At 38.6% G+C, this 19,117-nt stretch overlaps 1 protein-coding gene across 8 annotated transcripts in view; it reads left to right on the top strand.

Annotated features, from left to right (window-relative positions):
• The window catches only part of NFIA (nuclear factor I A), an 807,499-nt gene that overhangs the window by 357,114 nt on the left and 431,268 nt on the right, over positions 1-19,117 (top strand). For all 8 annotated transcript variants that reach the window (XM_069232553.1, XM_069232552.1, XM_069232556.1 and 5 more), the window contains exon 2: positions 1,060-1,591. In XM_069232553.1, coding sequence (XP_069088654.1) covers positions 1,060-1,591 — 532 coding nt within the window. The remainder of the gene's footprint in view (positions 1-1,059; positions 1,592-19,117) is intronic.

Below are 19,117 nucleotides of genomic sequence, written 5' to 3'. Positions count from 1 at the left end.
AACTGTGGCTTTCAATCACACAATGATTGTTCATTGGTTCCTTCTTCTTCTTACAAAATATCATACCACATTTGTTGCCATGCTAGGACCAGTTAATCAAAAACTGGTGTATCTGAATGATCTTTACCTTCTTGTCCTGGTGGAGGCTCTCTATGAAAATAACTAGTGAAGCCAAAACAAGACTAATATTTTATTACTGTGGATGCATTCCATCCTTTGCATTTTGCATACTAAAAACACACACATTAGAAGTATTTTCCAAACACTCAGTCCCCCTCTCTTTGCATCACTGCTTTGCCCTTCTCATTAAAAGTTGTGTGTGGCCCACTTTTTGTTTTCCTTCTTTTAAGCACTGGTCCTCTTATTCTCCCTCTTCAAAGGCCCATTAATGCTCCTTGCTCTGTCTGATGGCTATTTGTAATGGAAAAGCATCCAGTTTGAAAAAACTGAATTATGTAAAATGCGTAGGGTATGTCACCTTTTATGTTAAGATACATGAACTCATAAACCTAAAATAATTTTTGGATTTCTCATCTGATTATTGTTGAATAAAATGTTTTGATTATGTGTTACATTTGTGGCATGCAATATCATATGCATACATCCCTGAAACTACTTCTTTTCACCTGCCTCAATTTAACAGTCCTACGGGCATTTGGCAGAAAATTATTCAATTTAAATTTACTCCTTTTATCATACACCTTTATAGATCACTCTGTTGACCCTATTTACTTTTGTTGTGATCATGTTTATAAATTGGTTCACTTAAACTAATAGACCTTTACATTTATTTGCAAAAGTGACATTTACATATTGTCATAGACTTTCCCGCTTGTAAACTTTTAAAAGCAAATATGCCTGTTCCCACAGTCTTTAAATATTTTCCATTGAAATTTGGAGTTTGTGACAGGGTTCTATTTCCTTTTCCTATCTTCTTTAAAACATTTCCATTGAAATTTGGGGTTTGTGAAAGGGTTTCATTTCACTGTTGTTGGCAAACCTGTATATGTGTTTGTTTTTAATGGGAGCATTTACATATTTGTCTTGTTTGGTTTGCAGGATGAATTTCATCCATTCATTGAAGCACTTCTGCCCCACGTCCGAGCATTTGCATACACCTGGTTCAACCTTCAAGCCCGAAAAAGAAAATACTTCAAGAAGCATGAAAAGCGTATGTCGAAAGAAGAAGAGAGAGCAGTAAAAGATGAACTGCTGAATGAGAAGCCCGAGGTCAAACAGAAATGGGCATCTCGACTTTTGGCTAAGCTACGGAAAGATATTAGGCCTGAGTACCGGGAGGATTTTGTTCTTACAGTCACAGGGAAAAAACCTCCTTGCTGTGTTCTTTCCAATCCAGACCAGAAGGGCAAGATGCGAAGAATTGACTGCCTACGACAGGCTGATAAGGTTTGGAGGTTGGACCTGGTTATGGTGATTTTATTTAAGGGTATCCCGCTCGAAAGTACTGATGGTGAACGCCTGGTAAAGTCCTCACAGTGCTCGAACCCCGGGCTGTGCGTGCAGCCCCATCACATAGGAGTTTCAGTGAAGGAGCTCGATTTGTACTTGGCATACTTTGTGCATGCCGCAGGTAAGACGTCTTTTGCACAGTTGCTCAACTTTGTGATATTTCTTGTCAGAACCCTCCCAGTATCCTCTCACTTGAATGAAATGCAGAGCAATGATGATTAGTGATGGTTTGGAAATTGATTGTTGTGCCTTTGAGTATTCCTTAAAGGATAATATTGTCTAGGTAGTAATGGTAGTCCTATTCAGTGCCTTGAATTTAAGTTATGGTGATATTTGTGATTTTAAACGTACTGTCACTATAAGTAAGAAATACAGCTCAATAAACAGTGTTAAAATTATATGTAAGATATCCCTACATCAAACGTATATTATCTACAAGCCAAAAATACATGTTAATAGAGAGTGTTAAAATTATATTTAAGATTTTTTATTGAAAACAATGCTTACGATGTTGTGTTGCAACCTCTGGTTTCTGATGTCAATGTAAAGCACAGAGTAGAAGACAGAGTGTAATTTTAAATATCATCAACACTCAAGGAAGAACAATGATATGCTGTTGTCTGTTACAAATTTGTAAGTTTACATGACATCAGTCTTTATGGATTTATTATTTATATGCCACTAATAGAAAATCTACAGTATACAGCGATAGCATCACACCCATAAAATAATTTGAAAATGATTGCAAAAAAAAAACGTACACAACACGTTAAATAAAAGGATAATTTACATTGTAAGTATCATCGGTCTAGCTTGTAACTTTGTTTCCCCACAGCTTTAGATTACACGAGTTATTGTTTTTTATGTAAAGTGTATTTTTTTTGTTTTTTGCTTTGCATCGGGTCTCTAGAAAAGTCTGCTCAGGAACCACTACCTGGTGGGACAACCACAGCAGCCTAAGAATAAACCTTGTACATTTTCTACAAATCATAGTTAAGACTCTCTGTGTAGCAATTGCAAATTATAGAAAACATCCTTTTTACAAATGATTTAAATCACCTGCAACTGAGTCAGAATTCACTAAACACCACATCTGTTTATCCACTGCCAAATATTGTAAAAAAACTTTGCAAGCGCAGAATGTTTGTTCTGCACGAAGATGCAAACATCAACTCAATACTTGGAAACTACAAAAAGACCCCAGTAGGGCTAAAGTGTTTTATAAATAGGAAAATATGGAGAATCAAAAGGAGTCTTGTTGCTGTGGGACAGGAAAAATATAGTAGAAAAATTGTATATGCAGCCTAAAGAAAGGCAAGAGGTGCAGTTTGGGAGGACGTTTCATTTTTTTGTTGTGTAACACATTGTTTAAGGTATGGTGAACATTGATCTGTAGCAAACGTTAGGGTGATAGACATTTTATGGTATCTTAGAATTTATTTATAGTTAATTTAATTTCAAAGCCAACATTTTGTGTAAACGATGAAGTGTTGTATGTTTTTTGTTTATTTGTCATATCTCTTGCTCTTCAGTCTTGGTTGAACTTACTTAATTTAAGTGCAAGTCAAATTCAAGTAAGGTAGGGAACGCAAAGAATGCTGGATGAAAATATGTGCACGAATCACTGAAGTGTTCTAAATTGCGCAGGGAACAGTGTGTTTATGCCTCTCGTTATCTCTGTTGGAAAGTTCATAGAGTCTACGTGCACAGAGCTAGAAAGTCTAGAAAGGCCAAATGTTATGTCAGTTGTGCCCATTGTTCTTTACATGTGAAAGGCTGAAGTCCTCGTTCCCAATCTCTTTACTATATCAATACATAACTTTGTGGTACACTGCTGCTGCTTTTAAGTAGGCTACAAACCTAGGTTGTTTCCCAGATATCTTTGTTTGTTTGTTTATTGGAACTCGTGAACCAATGTTATTATCTAAGTCAATCATGCAGAAAAGGTCAAAGAGAATGAAATGCATGTTTACAGTGTTTTATCTCTGCTACTTTCTGTGAATTGTGAATTTTTAAATACAGAGATTCACACTCCCTTACACGTAGCTCATTGCTTATAAACATTTAGACTCTTTTAGTAAATTGATGTGATTTGCTTATTTTGAAAACTATCTGTACTGTTTTGAATGTGGTGATGCTACATAGATTACTTAATCAATAGCAATGTTTACTCTTAATAAACAAAAAGGAGGATTCGTTTTAGTTGCTGAAACCAACAACCCAGAGCACAATAACAGGAGCTGATGTGATTGTAATCACATGTTGTCTTTACCTGCAATGGCTTTCTTTATAATAATTCATGTGTTTATAGCCTCCACCCGGAACTTCTTTTTCGTTACTGGCAGAAATAGAGGCTGTGTACTGTTTATTTGTTACTAGGTGACCCACCAGACCAAACGTCAGGCTTCCTCCCATGGGTGACAGCCAGTTGTGCTGAACATGCAACATTTTATTTATAGACCATTATAATTAACAATTGTGTTTGCTGCCAGTCTTCTTCCAACCAAGCAGGAAGTCCAGTTGCCTCTTAATAGCCGGTGAAATGCATCGAGTCTCCTACATTTTACCAAAGTTTCTCCAGTGGAGTCTATACTGTTTCCTTGTTTGGAGTAAACAGTAACCCAGTTTTTGCCATTTACAAATGTATGTCCTACCTTCGCAGAGCCCAGAGACACACTGTGAATTTGACAAAGGTGATTATTGCAATTCAGGTTTGCTGAGTGCAAGTACTTGGTGAGCACAATGAAGCCCAGTCTGAATGCCGGGATTTCTCAAACTTTATGGTCCAGATTCCAGTGAGATCACAGAAGGCTGTGGTGGTAGGAGATGAATTCAGTATAAGTCCTAACTTGCTTAGCAATCTTTTATATGGAGGTAGCATGGTCACACCACCTTCAGGTTTGTGTTACAAATGTTAATGTGTTTCGTGTTAGATGGTGGTATGTCCTTATAAAGCTTGGAGAGGTGGTCCAAAGGTAAATAATAAAAAAAAATGAGATGTGCCCTTTTACTAAATGTACAAGTTATAATACTAAGATATTAATTTGACTGAGGCAAAAAAAAAAAAAACTTACATGATTAGTCATTCATTTTAATGCAGAAATCTTTATGAGATGGGGGGCAAACATGCATGCAAGTAATGTGCCCTTCTAACTATATTATTTAGTATTCATTGTTTACAGTTCAACATTTATTATAGATGAGCAAAAAACATTTTTGGTAAGAATATGCACAAAGCTATACTGAAAAAGTTGGTCACCACTGTGAAAAGGAAGTATGTTGCAGTGGAAACACAAACTTTGAATATGTTCCTTAAAATGATAATGTTCCCTGTTCGGGATACTAGATGACTTGAACCTAGATTGGAACACCAGACAAAGTGACTGGTGTTCCAACCTAGGTCTTCTATCGTCTTTGTTTGTATCAATAACTACCAAAACTGTTTTCACTTGGCATGATGTGTTTATGATGAATTTGTTGAACTGTAAACAAAATATATGAAATAAATATTTTAAAACTCCCAATTACAGTCTAGTCTCATGAAGATTTTTGCACTCCAACGAAGGACTAGTATTTTAAATGTTATATCTGATGCAACTTGATTATCTTCATGGTGTGTTATAAAAATAAATTGCAAATTTAGTGATGGAGGCAACAATTCTATTATTATTTATTACTAAAGGGAAAGTGATCACATCAACAAGGGGTGAAAAAACCTGTTATTAACCCTGTTTTATGCTACCTTTGTGGGAATGTAAATCATGCAATACTTCTATTCCATTAGTGTCCGTTGAAAATGGTTATAGAAGATAAGTGAGGTCTCCGGAGCCAAACAATTGCCTTATCATTGTATGGTGTTTGGTTTCATTATGCGTGTTAGTATCCGTTTAAGGGCATGACCACCCCCACCCTACAGAAGAAGTTCAGAATGGGTTTTCTTCTTTCTGGGGATTCTTACACTTATTATTTACCTTATTGACTTCATATCACATTTAAATTGTACCCGTTGTATCACAAAGCAACAACCAACACCTTTCACCCCTTTGTGACGCATAAGCCGGGGCCCTTTCAAGGCTCTTTGTTGTCAGTCTGTGCTAAACAGAAGGCTGCTGTGGTCTTGAAAGCAAAATTAGTCTCTGTCATTCCTGTCTGTAGCAACAACTACATTTTATCCACTGCTGTCTGCTTCTGGCCTAATTTCGGAGACCTGCGTTTGAGTCTTTTGCAGTCTGAGTAATTGACAAATTAGAAAAAGTACAAAATCTGTGTTCGTGATATTCAGGTTTTCATGCTCAACTGAACCGTTTAGGGGATTTCTTTTATACACCATTGAGGCCTACCTCCAAGATAAATGGATAAGCAGCAAATGTATTTTATGTAATTGCCAATTTTTAGTGAGAACATGTAAGAAAAAATAATCAGATTCAATCATTTTCGTTGCCACTGCTTTTAACTTTTACCCATTTCTTTTTCAACATACGTTTTGAAATCCCTTTCCAATCGAAGGTACAGCTGGTTGTTTCCATCATTTCAACAATCTGAAAGATCGGCTCTGAAGCCCGTTTTTTCCAATGTCCATTCTGTTTACACATTCTAGTTCTCCCAGATTGACTGCCAACATCTTGGCTATTGGCCTGTCTAGAGCTGCCGTAATAGCACATTATACCAAGTGTGCAGCACCAGTGCCACAAAAGAATATATTAGCATCCCACAGTCCTGAAACGTGGCCAGTTTCATCCTAGCATTTTACAGGCACGGCTATTTGGAGGCTACTACTGCCAATGTGAGCATTTCCAGGCTGGTTGTCTTAGACAAAAGAGGTCTGAAAAGCTTGTCCATAAGTACCAAGGCTTGATAAATAGTAAACTTCGACATGGTGCCAGTGCTGGCGGGATACACAGACCACAAATCGTGCCAAAATCCATTCTGACTTTTTCAACCCTAAGGCTTCTTTTTCTTACGTTTATTCCTAGGTCTGTAATGCTCAGTTCTGCAGTGAAAGTTGTGTTTTCTCTCTTGCGAAATGTCCGACAACGAGCAAACATTTTATTTGGGATATTTCTACACTAAAGCATCTAGCATGTTCCTCCGTCCCTCGTTTCTTTGTTACTAAAAGTGAAACAAAGAAGCGCTCGGTCCTCCTATAGAAACATCCCAAGACATGGAAATCTATCCGTTGCGGGGCGAAATAATCGACATTGGGAGAGCTGCCACTCTCTGCTTGACGCGCTTCCGTCTTCCCTACGTTGTCTCTTCTCCAGGTGAATTCATGCTTCCCAAAAGAGGAAGCTTGATTTATTGCTGCGGCCGGAGCAAATGAGCTGCCACAGACCTAGTGGTGCAACAGGCGCGTGGCTGGTTCAACATTTTGAGCTGTCAGGGTTATGACCTCCGCCATTAGCCATTTGACCTTTCAGATAAGGTTAACCTTTGCTCATTAGGCGTCAGTCAAGCGAGACAAGGCCTTGTGTTCTACAGATGGGACGGAGCTCTCCCTAACGTGTGCGCATTTGTGGACGATTCCCTATCGTTGTCTTTCATTTACTTTATATTTTTAGGAGGCCACTGGAAAGAAAATAACGCATGCCAACAAATCGGCGAGGATGAAGTCCTTAATTATGTCGACATCTCCGTCTTTATTCCGAATTGAGTTCACGATAGACGTGTGGTTGTAAAAAAGTTAGGCAGCAGAGGGAGAGCTCATTACTGAGTGCGAGCTGACAGTGCCTTGAGTCTAAAGCGGGTGCATTTGTCGGAAGTGGTGCGTTTAGTACAATACCTGCTGGGAAAACACGTCTGAAAAGTTACTCAGTGCCGTTTTTTTTTTGCGCCCTCCTGGAAAATGTTGGATTTGTACTTTCTGCCGTTCAATCTTTGGAGGCAAGTTTGTGTCGATATAATTTTCAACGCCCTTTTTAAAGTACCCCGCAACTAGTGAAAATGTGGCGAACCCCAGTTTCCAGACTTCCACTGCTTGCAAAGGTTTTAAGATTAGCAGTAAAATCAGTTTTACTTTAGCACTGACGCCCCAAAATGCCTCTCGCGTCTGCCATTAATTACCACGAAAATGTAAGTCCCATGCAAAACATTTCTGTCATGAATCAACGGCCTCCTTAAAATTAGCTATATCTCTATATGTAAGATTAGATATATCTGATGTATGCTGCACAATGTTTTTAACTATCAGTTTGTGTCATTCTAGGTTTCCAGGGCACGTCTGACATTCATTTTTATAAAAAAGGACAGAGCAAAACAGATACTTTTAATTTGGAGATGCTCTTTCAGAATTCCTTTTGGAAATGTTTTTAAAAGCTGTGAAACTTTTGTTATGACACAGTCCTTAAAGAAATTACTTATGCTATATCAGTCTTTTCCCTGGGCCTGTCAGAAATGCTTTAGACGCTTTAAATTGAACTCATTCATATATTAGGTATTGATTGCGCCTTCATTAGACCAGTTAATAGCTACTTTAGGTTAAGTGTGGAGCCGGGTTGAAAAATGGTGGCACAGGATTGCACACCGCTGAAAAAGCTCCTCCTCATGTTTTAGCATCAACATGTCCTCTGTCAAAGTGGTCATTTGTTTTCTGTAACACTTAGTTCCACTCTTTAATACTCGTATTATTGCATTACGTAAGACCTATTCCTAATGCAGTGTACGTTTTGTATACTGTGGGGTGCCCTGCTTTACAGCTCTGAAAGCAGGACCGGTGCCTCTCAGGTGGAGCTGGCTGTAGGTTGATTTGTCTGCCCATTTGCCTTCTGCCTTGTGAAAGGAGGAAAAGTCAGAACATGCAGATTGGCCAGATGGCCAGGCTGGCACACTGAGGTGCCCGCTTCCCAAGGCTGAGGCGCAGGTGTTCGATCAGGATTTTCACAAGATGGGGCCAGAAAGCCCTTCCAAACAGCATGAAGTGGTTAATATAGGATTTATGCGGAAGAGTACCATGTTGTGCTGCAGTTTAATATGCAATCAGTTTAGAATTAAATAGCAATCTCTTCCACAGTGCCTGTGCTGATGGAGGAGGGAAAGATGTGAGTGTTATTATTGGGATACATAGGCCTGACATTTAACACCACACCTGATCAAAAAAATGTTGACTGTGTTTAGTGTCTTCAAAATGCACAGATGGGCACCTGTCTCAGTAAACAACTGCTCCTGGTCATGAGGACAAGAACAGCTTTTGCTGAGTACTAAAGCTAATTTGACTCAAATGTTTGTATTTGTGTTTATCGTGGCTCATGTGACATATTTTGAGTGACTTGGAAATGGCCGGTCACAGAAAGCCATGCACATAAATCGCCATGTAGTCTGAAGAGACACATAGATTTATGTTAAAGTAAGTAAGGACACGCTTGGCCATCCAATATTGAACTGAGAATTTGGCATTGTGAGCCGATATAAAAATTATTTTGAGATTGGAACGAAGGATTAAAGTTGTGACCAGAATTTCATCAATATTTTTATTGCAAATTTTAGGCAGAAAATTGTACTGTTTGTGTGTTTGAATATAATTTTCATTGACAGAACCCACTCATGTTTATTGTGTTTTGTACAATAATATTTAGTTTTGGATGAACTGGCATGTTGCGCCATTCAAACAATGCACACTTCAATGTTTGTTTCCTATTCATGTTTTAATCCTAACAATTAGGATAAAACCGCAGTGACTAGTGCAGACTATAGCTTGATGAATGAAAAAACGATTTTTTTTTAGATGTGAAGTTCCCTGTACAAAGATTGTAAGTGCATAGATTTGAGGCAGATTTTAGACATTGTTAGCGGTCAGGTGGAAGCAATGAATTGATGATGGGTTTGCTTCGACTGCAAGTAGAGATGGAGCTTGTCAATATGTGCATATTTTGGCTTGCTTTTTGATTTAAAAAAAAAGTGGCATTAAACTCTATTACCCTCTTTACAGGTTGTGCAGAATAAAGTGAGGTATTTACCATTCATGGGGCCCTGATTTGGAATGGGTTATTGTTTTCTAACCACCTCCGTAAATCAGTTGGTGAAGGAGGTCACAATTCAGAGTTTGGTGGTATTATCGCATCCATTATTAAACAGATCCATTAAATTTGCTATCTTTGGTAATAATTCGGCAGCTCAAACCTGCAGGAATTTAACAGGCGGAAAAAGTGAGATATTTACTGCACAGTACAGATTTTGGTGGGTTAAGCATCCCAAAATCTGCATGTTTTCCCCAGAAACTTTCAGTAGGTGCTGTTAATAACAGGGTGTTGTTATTTGCCTGGTGTACTAGAAAGCACCCGGATTCCGACAAACTCTGACTCACGGCAATGGTAAATACCACTACCCTATGGGTAAGGTATGTATCCAATACTTCCTATCCTGTTTTCAGCTTGCAAATAAGGCATTACATGCGGAATCGGTATGTAACACACCAAATTCCATGTTTTGCCATTTTTTAATTAACCTTTCCCTGATACATTTCAGCAGGTTTGACCTGCCGGAATATAGTAGGGGAAAACTGCCAGGGTGTGATAAATTATATCACACCGCTCGAAAGTCAGATCCCTGTGGAAAGCGATGACAGTTTAGCCCTGAACTTGCAATGAGGGCCTATTGTATCTGTGTAATATCCCCAGGCAGTAAATGAACCACATGCTTGTCCTTTTAATCAGTGTACAAATCGCAAAGTGGGATTTTGATTTGTATTAAATAACTTTTGTAAGATTTTCATACAATTAAATAAAATATTGTTTTCTGGTCAAAGGGGGAAATCTCATGCCTTAATAAAAAGTCATATTCCATAATGGTTTAAAAAATCTGATTACCAAAGGCATTGGGACTACATCTGGAGGAGTTCAGTTGTGTCTAATCACCTCTTTGAACCACACCAGACTGTCACAAAATCCTGTCTGAAATGTATATTATGTTTGCCTACTAACTATACTTGACATCATTATATAATTTTTGATTTGTTTGGCCTTCCATACTTTCAGTGAATCTCCATAGCAGACACCTCAGTTTATAAAAGGTCATCTCTCTAACCCTAAAATATCAACTCTCTCATGAGATCAACTCACTGACCAGCAGATTTTTTATAAAAAGCAATGGTCTCTGGATGGGAGAACATTTGTTGCTATTTAACATTAGGTATTAAGATGGCTTGCCTGAAGGTGGATTTTTTTTCTTTAAACTGTTTCTTCGAGCAAATGATTTAAGTGAAAATCTAGCTTCAGTGTTAACTTATTCCTATTAGTAGCACAGAAAATGTTGGTAGATGTGCATCATTTAACACTCTCAAAATGTAACTTTGTTTCATTGAGCGTTTACGCAACATCACTTACTGGTTAGCTACAGAATACAGCCTTGTTTAGTTGGACCTATATGACTTAGCCTTTTAGCCTTTTCTCTTTTCTTGAAAAGATAGCAAGCGGATTTTCCAAATAGGCCCTGTGTCATTAGATCCAGCTGGACAATGGCCACGTTTTTGTATATTCCAGAAAAAAAGCTTCCAATTTCAACTCCTCATTCTTCGGCTTCAGCATTAACAAGGATTAATTAAAATGTGTTTAGGAAGATTATCAGCACTTGTTACTTAACTTTTAAAGGATTTTTAGAGCATTATCTTTATTTAGGGATATAGGAGCGCGAAAGTCACAATACAGAAATCAATTACGTTAATGTTTCATTTGCAATGCTTTTTAGGGGCCCTGATTGATAGTTTAACGTGCCAGTGATCAACCCTTACAATAGCAGTCGAGAGTAGTTTGTTTGAAACAATAAGACTGAAATAACAGCATGTATATTAAAATAGTGTTATCGTCGTTTTTTAAAACATTTTCAGAATTCTCAAATTTGTTTCTGTGGTACCTTTTTATAGTTCATAAATATGAGCATTCATTGAGATACATATGAAAGTTTGCTTTTGACCATTTACCATTTTAAAATATATTTGTTTAGTACCGTATAGTAATCCTGGCACACATGTGATTGCATCTTCAACTAGTTTAAGTTTTAGAAAACATGCCCTGGATTAGTGCAGGCAAATATATTATTGTGAACAGTACTCCCTGTTCTCTTTCTGCATACATTTTACATCTGTGTGTTGAATGTCTGTAAAAAAACACCAAATCACTTCATACAAGTTGTGACCTCCAGTGGTGCAGAGTAGTATATTATACCGGGAGGGAGGTGGTGGCTGGGGGAGACCGTTTACAAGAAGAAATGTCCCTCTACTGAAGGCTAAAGGCCAAACAGATCCACTGGTTCACATTTACCTCCAGTGCCTCTCTCAGCACACGTGGGCCTTCCTTTTGCCACAGATGAGAACCGATGTAGACCACCTTGTTGCTTCTCCACCACATCAGTAAGATTTAAGACTAGTTTAAAGTTAGCCTTAAAGGCTGCTTGTTAGTGTGGAAGAGGAGCTGATCTTCCGCTCATCCCTCAATTAACCCCTTTGCTAGTATTACTACTCAACCCCCACTCCCCAATACTTTTTTTTGAGCTATTTGGGGTAGTTCACCCTTGGGCTCCCATGACGTTTTATCCACATAAGCTATCCATGTAAAATTTGTGTCCCTTTTTTCCCAACTTCCTGGGGATTCTAAAAGAACCCCTGTGGATTCCCCTGGGGGGAACTGAGAAAATGGGCAAAATATATCTACATTTTGAGTTTTTAGGGAAAAATCACAAAAAGTGCTGCAGAAGAAAGTGTCTTTTTTTTCCCCTGCAAATGGCATCAACTAAGGGTTTGCAGTGCTAAAATCACTATCCTCCCAGACTTGAATCACAGTTTGGGCACTTTACTTTGTTCATTTTTCGTTTCAGCCTCCTTCCAGTTAGTGGCAGAAATAGGTGTGAGACCAATGGCGGTTCCCAGAAAGCTATACATTTCTGAAAAGTAGACAAAATTCTGAGTTCAGCAATGGGTCATTTGGGTAGATCCTTCAGTGTTTTCCTATAAAAAGTAACAGTTGAATACAAAAAAAAATATTGAAATTGAGGTGAAAAAAACAGCCATTTGTGTCTACGTTTTTATCTATAACATTTTCTAACTATGTCAGAGTTTCGAAAGCAATATACCATTATATAGGGCTTGGGTACACCAAGAACCAGAGGTACCCAGAGCTAATAACTGACCTGCACCTTGCAGTAGTTTTTCGTTGTGTACTGGTTGTAGAGCAATACATATGGTAGAATATATATAGTGAAAAGTAGCAGATGGAAACCGATATATTTTTAAAATGAGCACAAGCTATGGAGATTAGAAGCAGGGGTTATTTGCACATCATGTGGGTAGCATGTGAATTAAAGGGTATTTCACAAAATGACTTCTTTCTTACACATTGTCTTACATTTGGAAGGTGCAAATGCAGAGAAATACACTTGGTAATAACACTTTTTCTATTATTCTGTGTTCCCTTTGCTTGTGTGGGTAGGTCTAAAGCCCACAACAGGGAATAGCCCAAAACACAACATGGAATCATTTTTCTATGCAAAACTGACCTGTTTTTTGCAAGGTAGGTAGCTGTGGTTTTTGGGCTTTACCTCAGCTTGCACATAATGAAACATAGCAAATCGGTACATTTTTTAAAACTAGGCACCTAGGGAAATCCAGGGAGGGATGACTTGCATTGATCTCGTGAGGTTTTTTCTTTTACCCACAATGTCCTGTAGTGACAGGAACTTATCAAAGCAAGGACAATGGGAGCCCTTGCGCGGGGATTCCTACTGACAACATTTGAATCTGTTCATATTCTAGTTAGGCCCAACCACACAATTGGCACAGCATTTTTATCGGCAGAAGTAGGACAATGCTGGGTGGTAGGAATTTTGTAGATTCCTGCGTATTCCGGAAGTTTCCATCACAGAAATGTGTGGAACAATGTATGTTTTTTGTCAACATTTGAGGTTTGTAGGGCACTGTGGGTAAGAATCTTCCTCCACAGGGGGCAGAAAGACTGTTCTTATTTGTGTCTTGCAGGGTGGGGGCATTAGCATGCCCATTCTGGCCAGCCCCAACCCCTCTTTTATAAAAAGAAAAAATAATAAATATATATATATATATATATATATATATATATATACTGCTACAATTGTCCCTCGTTGGTGTGTATTAGCGCTCTTATTTTTACGGCGGTGCAGGTTTACGGTGGGACAACCTGTATAGAATCCATGTAACATTCCTTGAGTTCCTACAGGAATGACCGCACTCCAATGTCTCGTATTTCAGATAATCTTTTATTGGCTCAATTCACATCGCATTCGACTCGAAAGCTACCCGCCCAACGCGTTTGGTCTTGCCGACCTTGATCACAGGCATTTCTGGTTAATGGCTCATACTTCCGTATTTATAACCACAGTGGCACAATTTTACCCAATTATTTAACAAAACCCACTTCAACTATTTAACCTTATTGCTGATGTTGAGCAACTACATTATGGCCTGTTAAAACTCCCGCATAATCTCTGAATAAGCTCGATTGTTGTAATGAAAACATTATACTCATACTACAGCATTGTGGGAATTGTAGTTCACAACAGTCCAAAGTGATTTATGTGAATAACGATCTGACCAAGATTAATTAATCTGATCAGTATGATACTAATTTCTATATTTCTACAACCTGATAAATGTTATGAGCCAAAACATATTTTTTTTTAAACTCAACCTATTTAAGCAAACAGAATGTTGGCTACACAAGATTCTATATTGAACATATAACAATTCTAATATTAGCAATGGCTGATTTAAATCATTATATATGAACAGATAATTCCTCATCCTGATTCATTCCCAAAGGGGTCAGAGTATGCATCTCTAGTATATATCTCAACTCAAGTTGTCGCAATTTCCTTTCTCTGTCTCCTCCTCGTTCATTAACAGGAACATGGTCCATCGCATAAAAAATCATAGTTTCCCATTGACTATCGTGCTAGTTCCATATGTTTTGCCGTAGCATAGCTTCTATCTACATTTATAGTTGATCTGACATAATATCTGTTTTTTTGTTTCACATATGGTGCTCCCAACATATTTCAAACCACAAGGGCATTATATATATATATATATATATATATATATATATATATATATATATATATATATATATATATATATATAATCCCTGGTTTCTATTGGGCTTCCTGCCCCCCACGTCCCCCCGGTGGGCAGATCAGGGGTAATAACCCCCATAAGCCTCCCAGAGGGTGGGGGACAGGCAGAAAGACTGTTATTAGTGTTTGGGGGGTGGGGCATTGGCATGCCCATTTTGGGCAGCCCCCACCCTATGTAATAAAAATAAATCCTTGGTGCCTAGTGGACTTTATACCCCACAGAAAGTCTGAATGGGTCAAGAAATGTTGGGGGGGAAGGAAAAGCCCTTGCCCAAGGGGCCGCTCCCGCCTCCCTGGTGTCTAATTGGTGGATTCCTTGTTTGTGATAACCCTCCTGTGGCAATCCCCAAGCAGTGATCCACTAGGGAGAGTACCATTGGAAAGAGGATTACCTCCCCTTTCCAGTGATTCCTCTCCCATCTACCTAGGTGATCGGGCATCTGAGAGAGCCCCCACCCCGAGCACTGAGGCAGTGAAAGTGAAATGAGCCAATCTGCTCATTTCACTTTTGTTTTCAGGGTGGAGAATATCTTCCTTGTAGAAGAAAAAAAATGCATTTGCTCCAGGGGGTCCTTTCCCCGTGCGGAGTTGTCTACTTTTGAGAATTCTGCACACTGGGAAGAAAAGACCACTGGAATTGTCACATGACACTCCCAGTAGTACAGCATGAGACCTGAAATTGGCGCACCTTTGCAGGAGTTCTACTGGGAACATTTGTGAATAGAATAGAGTAGAGTAAAAATAAAACATAAAAAATAAAAATGCAAATCTCCACCCATGCATTTACATTCACATTTGTTTTGTTGTGGACATCTCTATGTCTCGCTTTAACACACGTGTCTTCCTTAAACCTTCCTATGATAAAACAATTTGCTAGTGGAAGTGGCACTGCTAGAAGTTGGAATACAAATGTAATTTACTGGAATACATTAGCACCAATCTGAAAAAGAGAGACTGGCTTAGCTGAGATTTAGCATATGGTGAGTAATTGTGTGTCTGAATTGTATGTCTACCTTAGTTATGTGTAAGAAAGTGCAGACTAGGTACATGAAAGACACTCGAAAAGAAGTCCTTTGCCTGTGCCTATAACTTGAAGCTGGGGCGGGTGGTTGCCAGTTTCCATACTTTTTCCATAAGCTGTTAGCAGTAACTGGTGTTAAATGACTGAGATTAAGTTGAGCACTGCAGATCCAGAGTTTGCGGAATACCAAGGCTACCTCTTTGTTTCACCGCCCTTCCTTTCTTTCTGCGCATCTCAGGGTTGCTGTTTTTTCGTTGCTGCTCGTTCCCGTTGTCACCATTTTCCTATCTTTCTCTTCCTTCTTCTTTTTTCTCCCTATTGCCCCTCTCTCTTTTTTGCTCTGTGCCAAATGAAGAAACGGAGTGATGGTGTCCACCAGCTGCACAAATCACGCACTGGGGTCTAGCCTGCAAGTGTACGATGTAGCAGTCTGTTCTGCTGCCTACAGTACACGGGATACATTATTTCACTGCCTTTGTGAGGTGTCACAGTGTAGCTAGGCTGCTTCTAGAAACAACTATAAATCACTATATTGTTAGATTGTAGCCAGTGGACCAACTGCCTGACTCAATTGTGTACCTGCTGCATTCAGAAGTGCTTCCACATTTTATAATCCACTATGGTACTTTTTTTTTTTTTTTTTAATAAGTGCCGTGCTTCCAAGTGAAGCTACGGGCTCTACCCAAGGAAGGAATTACTTATGACTTTAGGCTTGAATGAAAAGTTTGTAAGTGCCATGTTTTGGCAGGCAATGGATGTTTCCTTGTGTTCCTCTCTGAATCCTCTACCAAAGATGTAAACATACTTGTGTGTGAATGTGGGTACCTCTGTGACCATGTTTAACCCACACTATGAGGACAGACAGTACTGGTAAACCTTGCCAAAACCAGACAGACACCATCTCTGTGAGGACCAGCACGCTATGAGGACCGGCCCTCATAGTGGGTTTAAGTATTTTCGAGCAAGTGTATCAAGAAACTAAAAGCACAGTTAAAAGTGCAGTGTTAGTTGCCTTGATCCCCTTTATAAGGTACCCCAGTAGCAAGATGCATGTAGAGTTAGAATAGGAAACACTTCATTACAGTCGATGTCAGGTTCTTGTATATACAGGCATTTGGTGTGTGTGCTCCTGTGCCATTCTCATATGGTTCTGGCACTTTTCTTCTTGCTTGCCACCTAGAGGACAACAGAGAAGAGCAAAGTTTTCTTTGTTTGCAACCTTTGTGAAGGTGTGTGGAAACCATTGCGTCTTTGTATAGTTTGCAAATAATTTCACTTCAAGACATTTGCATGACGTTTATGAGTTTTGCAACAATTTATGTCAAACATAGCCTTATTAATTAAATAAAAGTGGTATTAATGAAAGAAAAGTGCTGTGCAGAAATCTGTTCTTGGCAGTGCCATTGCGCATATAACAGGTCTGCAAAATGAAAATTTTTAAATTCTGCATGTACTTGAATATGAAAATAGTATTTCTCATTCCCTAAGTCCTGTTAGGATCGGCTCGGGTCTATTACACTGAAAAACATCTTGGTTCCTCATTGATTTCGTTCTCACTGTCTTTCATCATTAAGCCATCTAATGGTCTCTTTAGTAATCTTTGCTTATACAGTAACCAATGTGTTCCCCTTTTCTCTGTATGTAGCTGCTAGGTGCCATTTTGGCAGCATAGCCTATCCCCGTCCTTCTTCCAAAGTACACATAAGGTACATTGGCACAAGCTACAAGAAAAAGCAAATGGACTGTTTTCATTGTTTACATGTCTATCCCTGTTTTGCTATTGCTACAGAATGCCTCCAGGTATCACTTTGAAGCTTGATTTAGCATTCTGTATTATCCTGTTTTCCATTTCTGATTAATTTTTCTTTTTTCTGTAGCACTGATTAAATATTGTTTCTGTCCTTACCAGAGATCAGTGACGTAGCTCTTAATGAAACCAATGCACTAACTTGTCGGTGATTTCAAGAAAGACCTCAAGCCGGATTCATATAGACAATCAAAACAAATATTCATTTGTTCATATTGGTTGGTGATTTGCCACTAAGAACATAACACCATTCACTGAACAAAGGCCAGACTATTACAATACTTATTTACCAACAACAGTTGTTTAATTGGCGTACTGTAATTCAAGGGCAGGTGAAGGCTTTGATACAGGAAGCAGCAGGGCTTTATACTAAAAAGGACCACTGTTCTGTGGCTTGTATTGAAACTCTTTAAGACCAAAATAAGTTCTGAAAGTCACTGGTCTCGACCCTGTGTTGATAATGTTTTTCTAGAATTATCCCAAGTAACACAAACAATAGTTGAGACATAGGCTCTGCTGCGTTGCCAGTCGTTGTTTTTGTTCTAATATGTGATTTTTAAAAGAGATACAAGAAGCAAGGAATAATACAAAGGGCAATGAGGAAGTAAATAACGTACATAAATCTGAGGCCCAATCAAGCGTAAAATTGCCAAATACAACGAATGAGATCAACAACAGTCAGTTAAAATATATCTGAAAGATTGTTCAGAAAAAGCCCAAATGTGTGAAATAGAAAACAGGGCATATAGATATCAAACACTTGTAATAAACCAGACATATATGTCAAAATAACCTATATTGATAAAAAATAGTACATGGATTTAATGGCAACAGCAGTATGGGTTCAATATAAGGGAGCAGGCGCAACACAGGGAAATGTGAACAGAAGGTCAATAGGTCAGCAAAGTGTTTTCTGCATAGAATAGAGAGTAGAAAGAGAACAGCTAACTAAAATCATTGGGGGAGGGTAGAAGGGAGAGGAAGTGCCATGGGGAAAATCTCCAATATCAGAGAATGGTAAGAAAATGTACATGTACAGGGAGTGCAGAATTATTAGGCAAGTTGTATTTTTGAGGATTAATTTTATTATTGAACAACAACCATGTTCTCAATGAACCCAAAAAACTCATTAATATCAAAGCTGAATATTTTTGGAAGTAGTTTTTAGTTTGTTTTTAGTTTTAGCTATGTTAGGGGGATATCTGTGTGTGCAGGTGACTATTACTGTGCATAATTATTAGGCAACTTAACAAAAAAAAATATATACCCATTTCAATTATTTATTATTACCAGTGAAACCAATATAACATCTCAACATTCACAAATATACATTTCTGACATTCAAAAACAAAACAAAAACAAATCAGTGACCAATATAGCCACCTTTCTTTGCAAGGACACTCAAAAGCCTGCCATCCATGGATTCTGTCAGTGTTTTGATCTGTTCACCATCAACATTGTGTGCAGCAGCAACCACAGCCTCCCAGACACTGTTCAGAGAGGTGTACTGTTTTCCCTCCTTGTAAATCTCACATTTGATGATGGACCACAGGTTCTCAATGGGGTTCAGATCAGGTGAACAAGGAGGCCATGTCATTAGATATTTCTTGGCCCAGTCTTGACGTTTCAGCTTGTGTGTCTTGTTCAGTGGTGGTCGTCTTTCAGCCTTTCTTACCTTGGCCATGTCTCTGAGTACTGCACACCTTGTGCTTTTGGGCACTCCAGTGATG

The sequence above is a fragment of the Pleurodeles waltl genome, chromosome 4_2 (assembly GCF_031143425.1).
Source record: "Pleurodeles waltl isolate 20211129_DDA chromosome 4_2, aPleWal1.hap1.20221129, whole genome shotgun sequence".
Classification (NCBI taxonomy): Eukaryota; Metazoa; Chordata; class Amphibia; order Caudata; family Salamandridae; genus Pleurodeles; species Pleurodeles waltl.
This window is presented reverse-complemented; position numbering and strand designations above follow the sequence as displayed.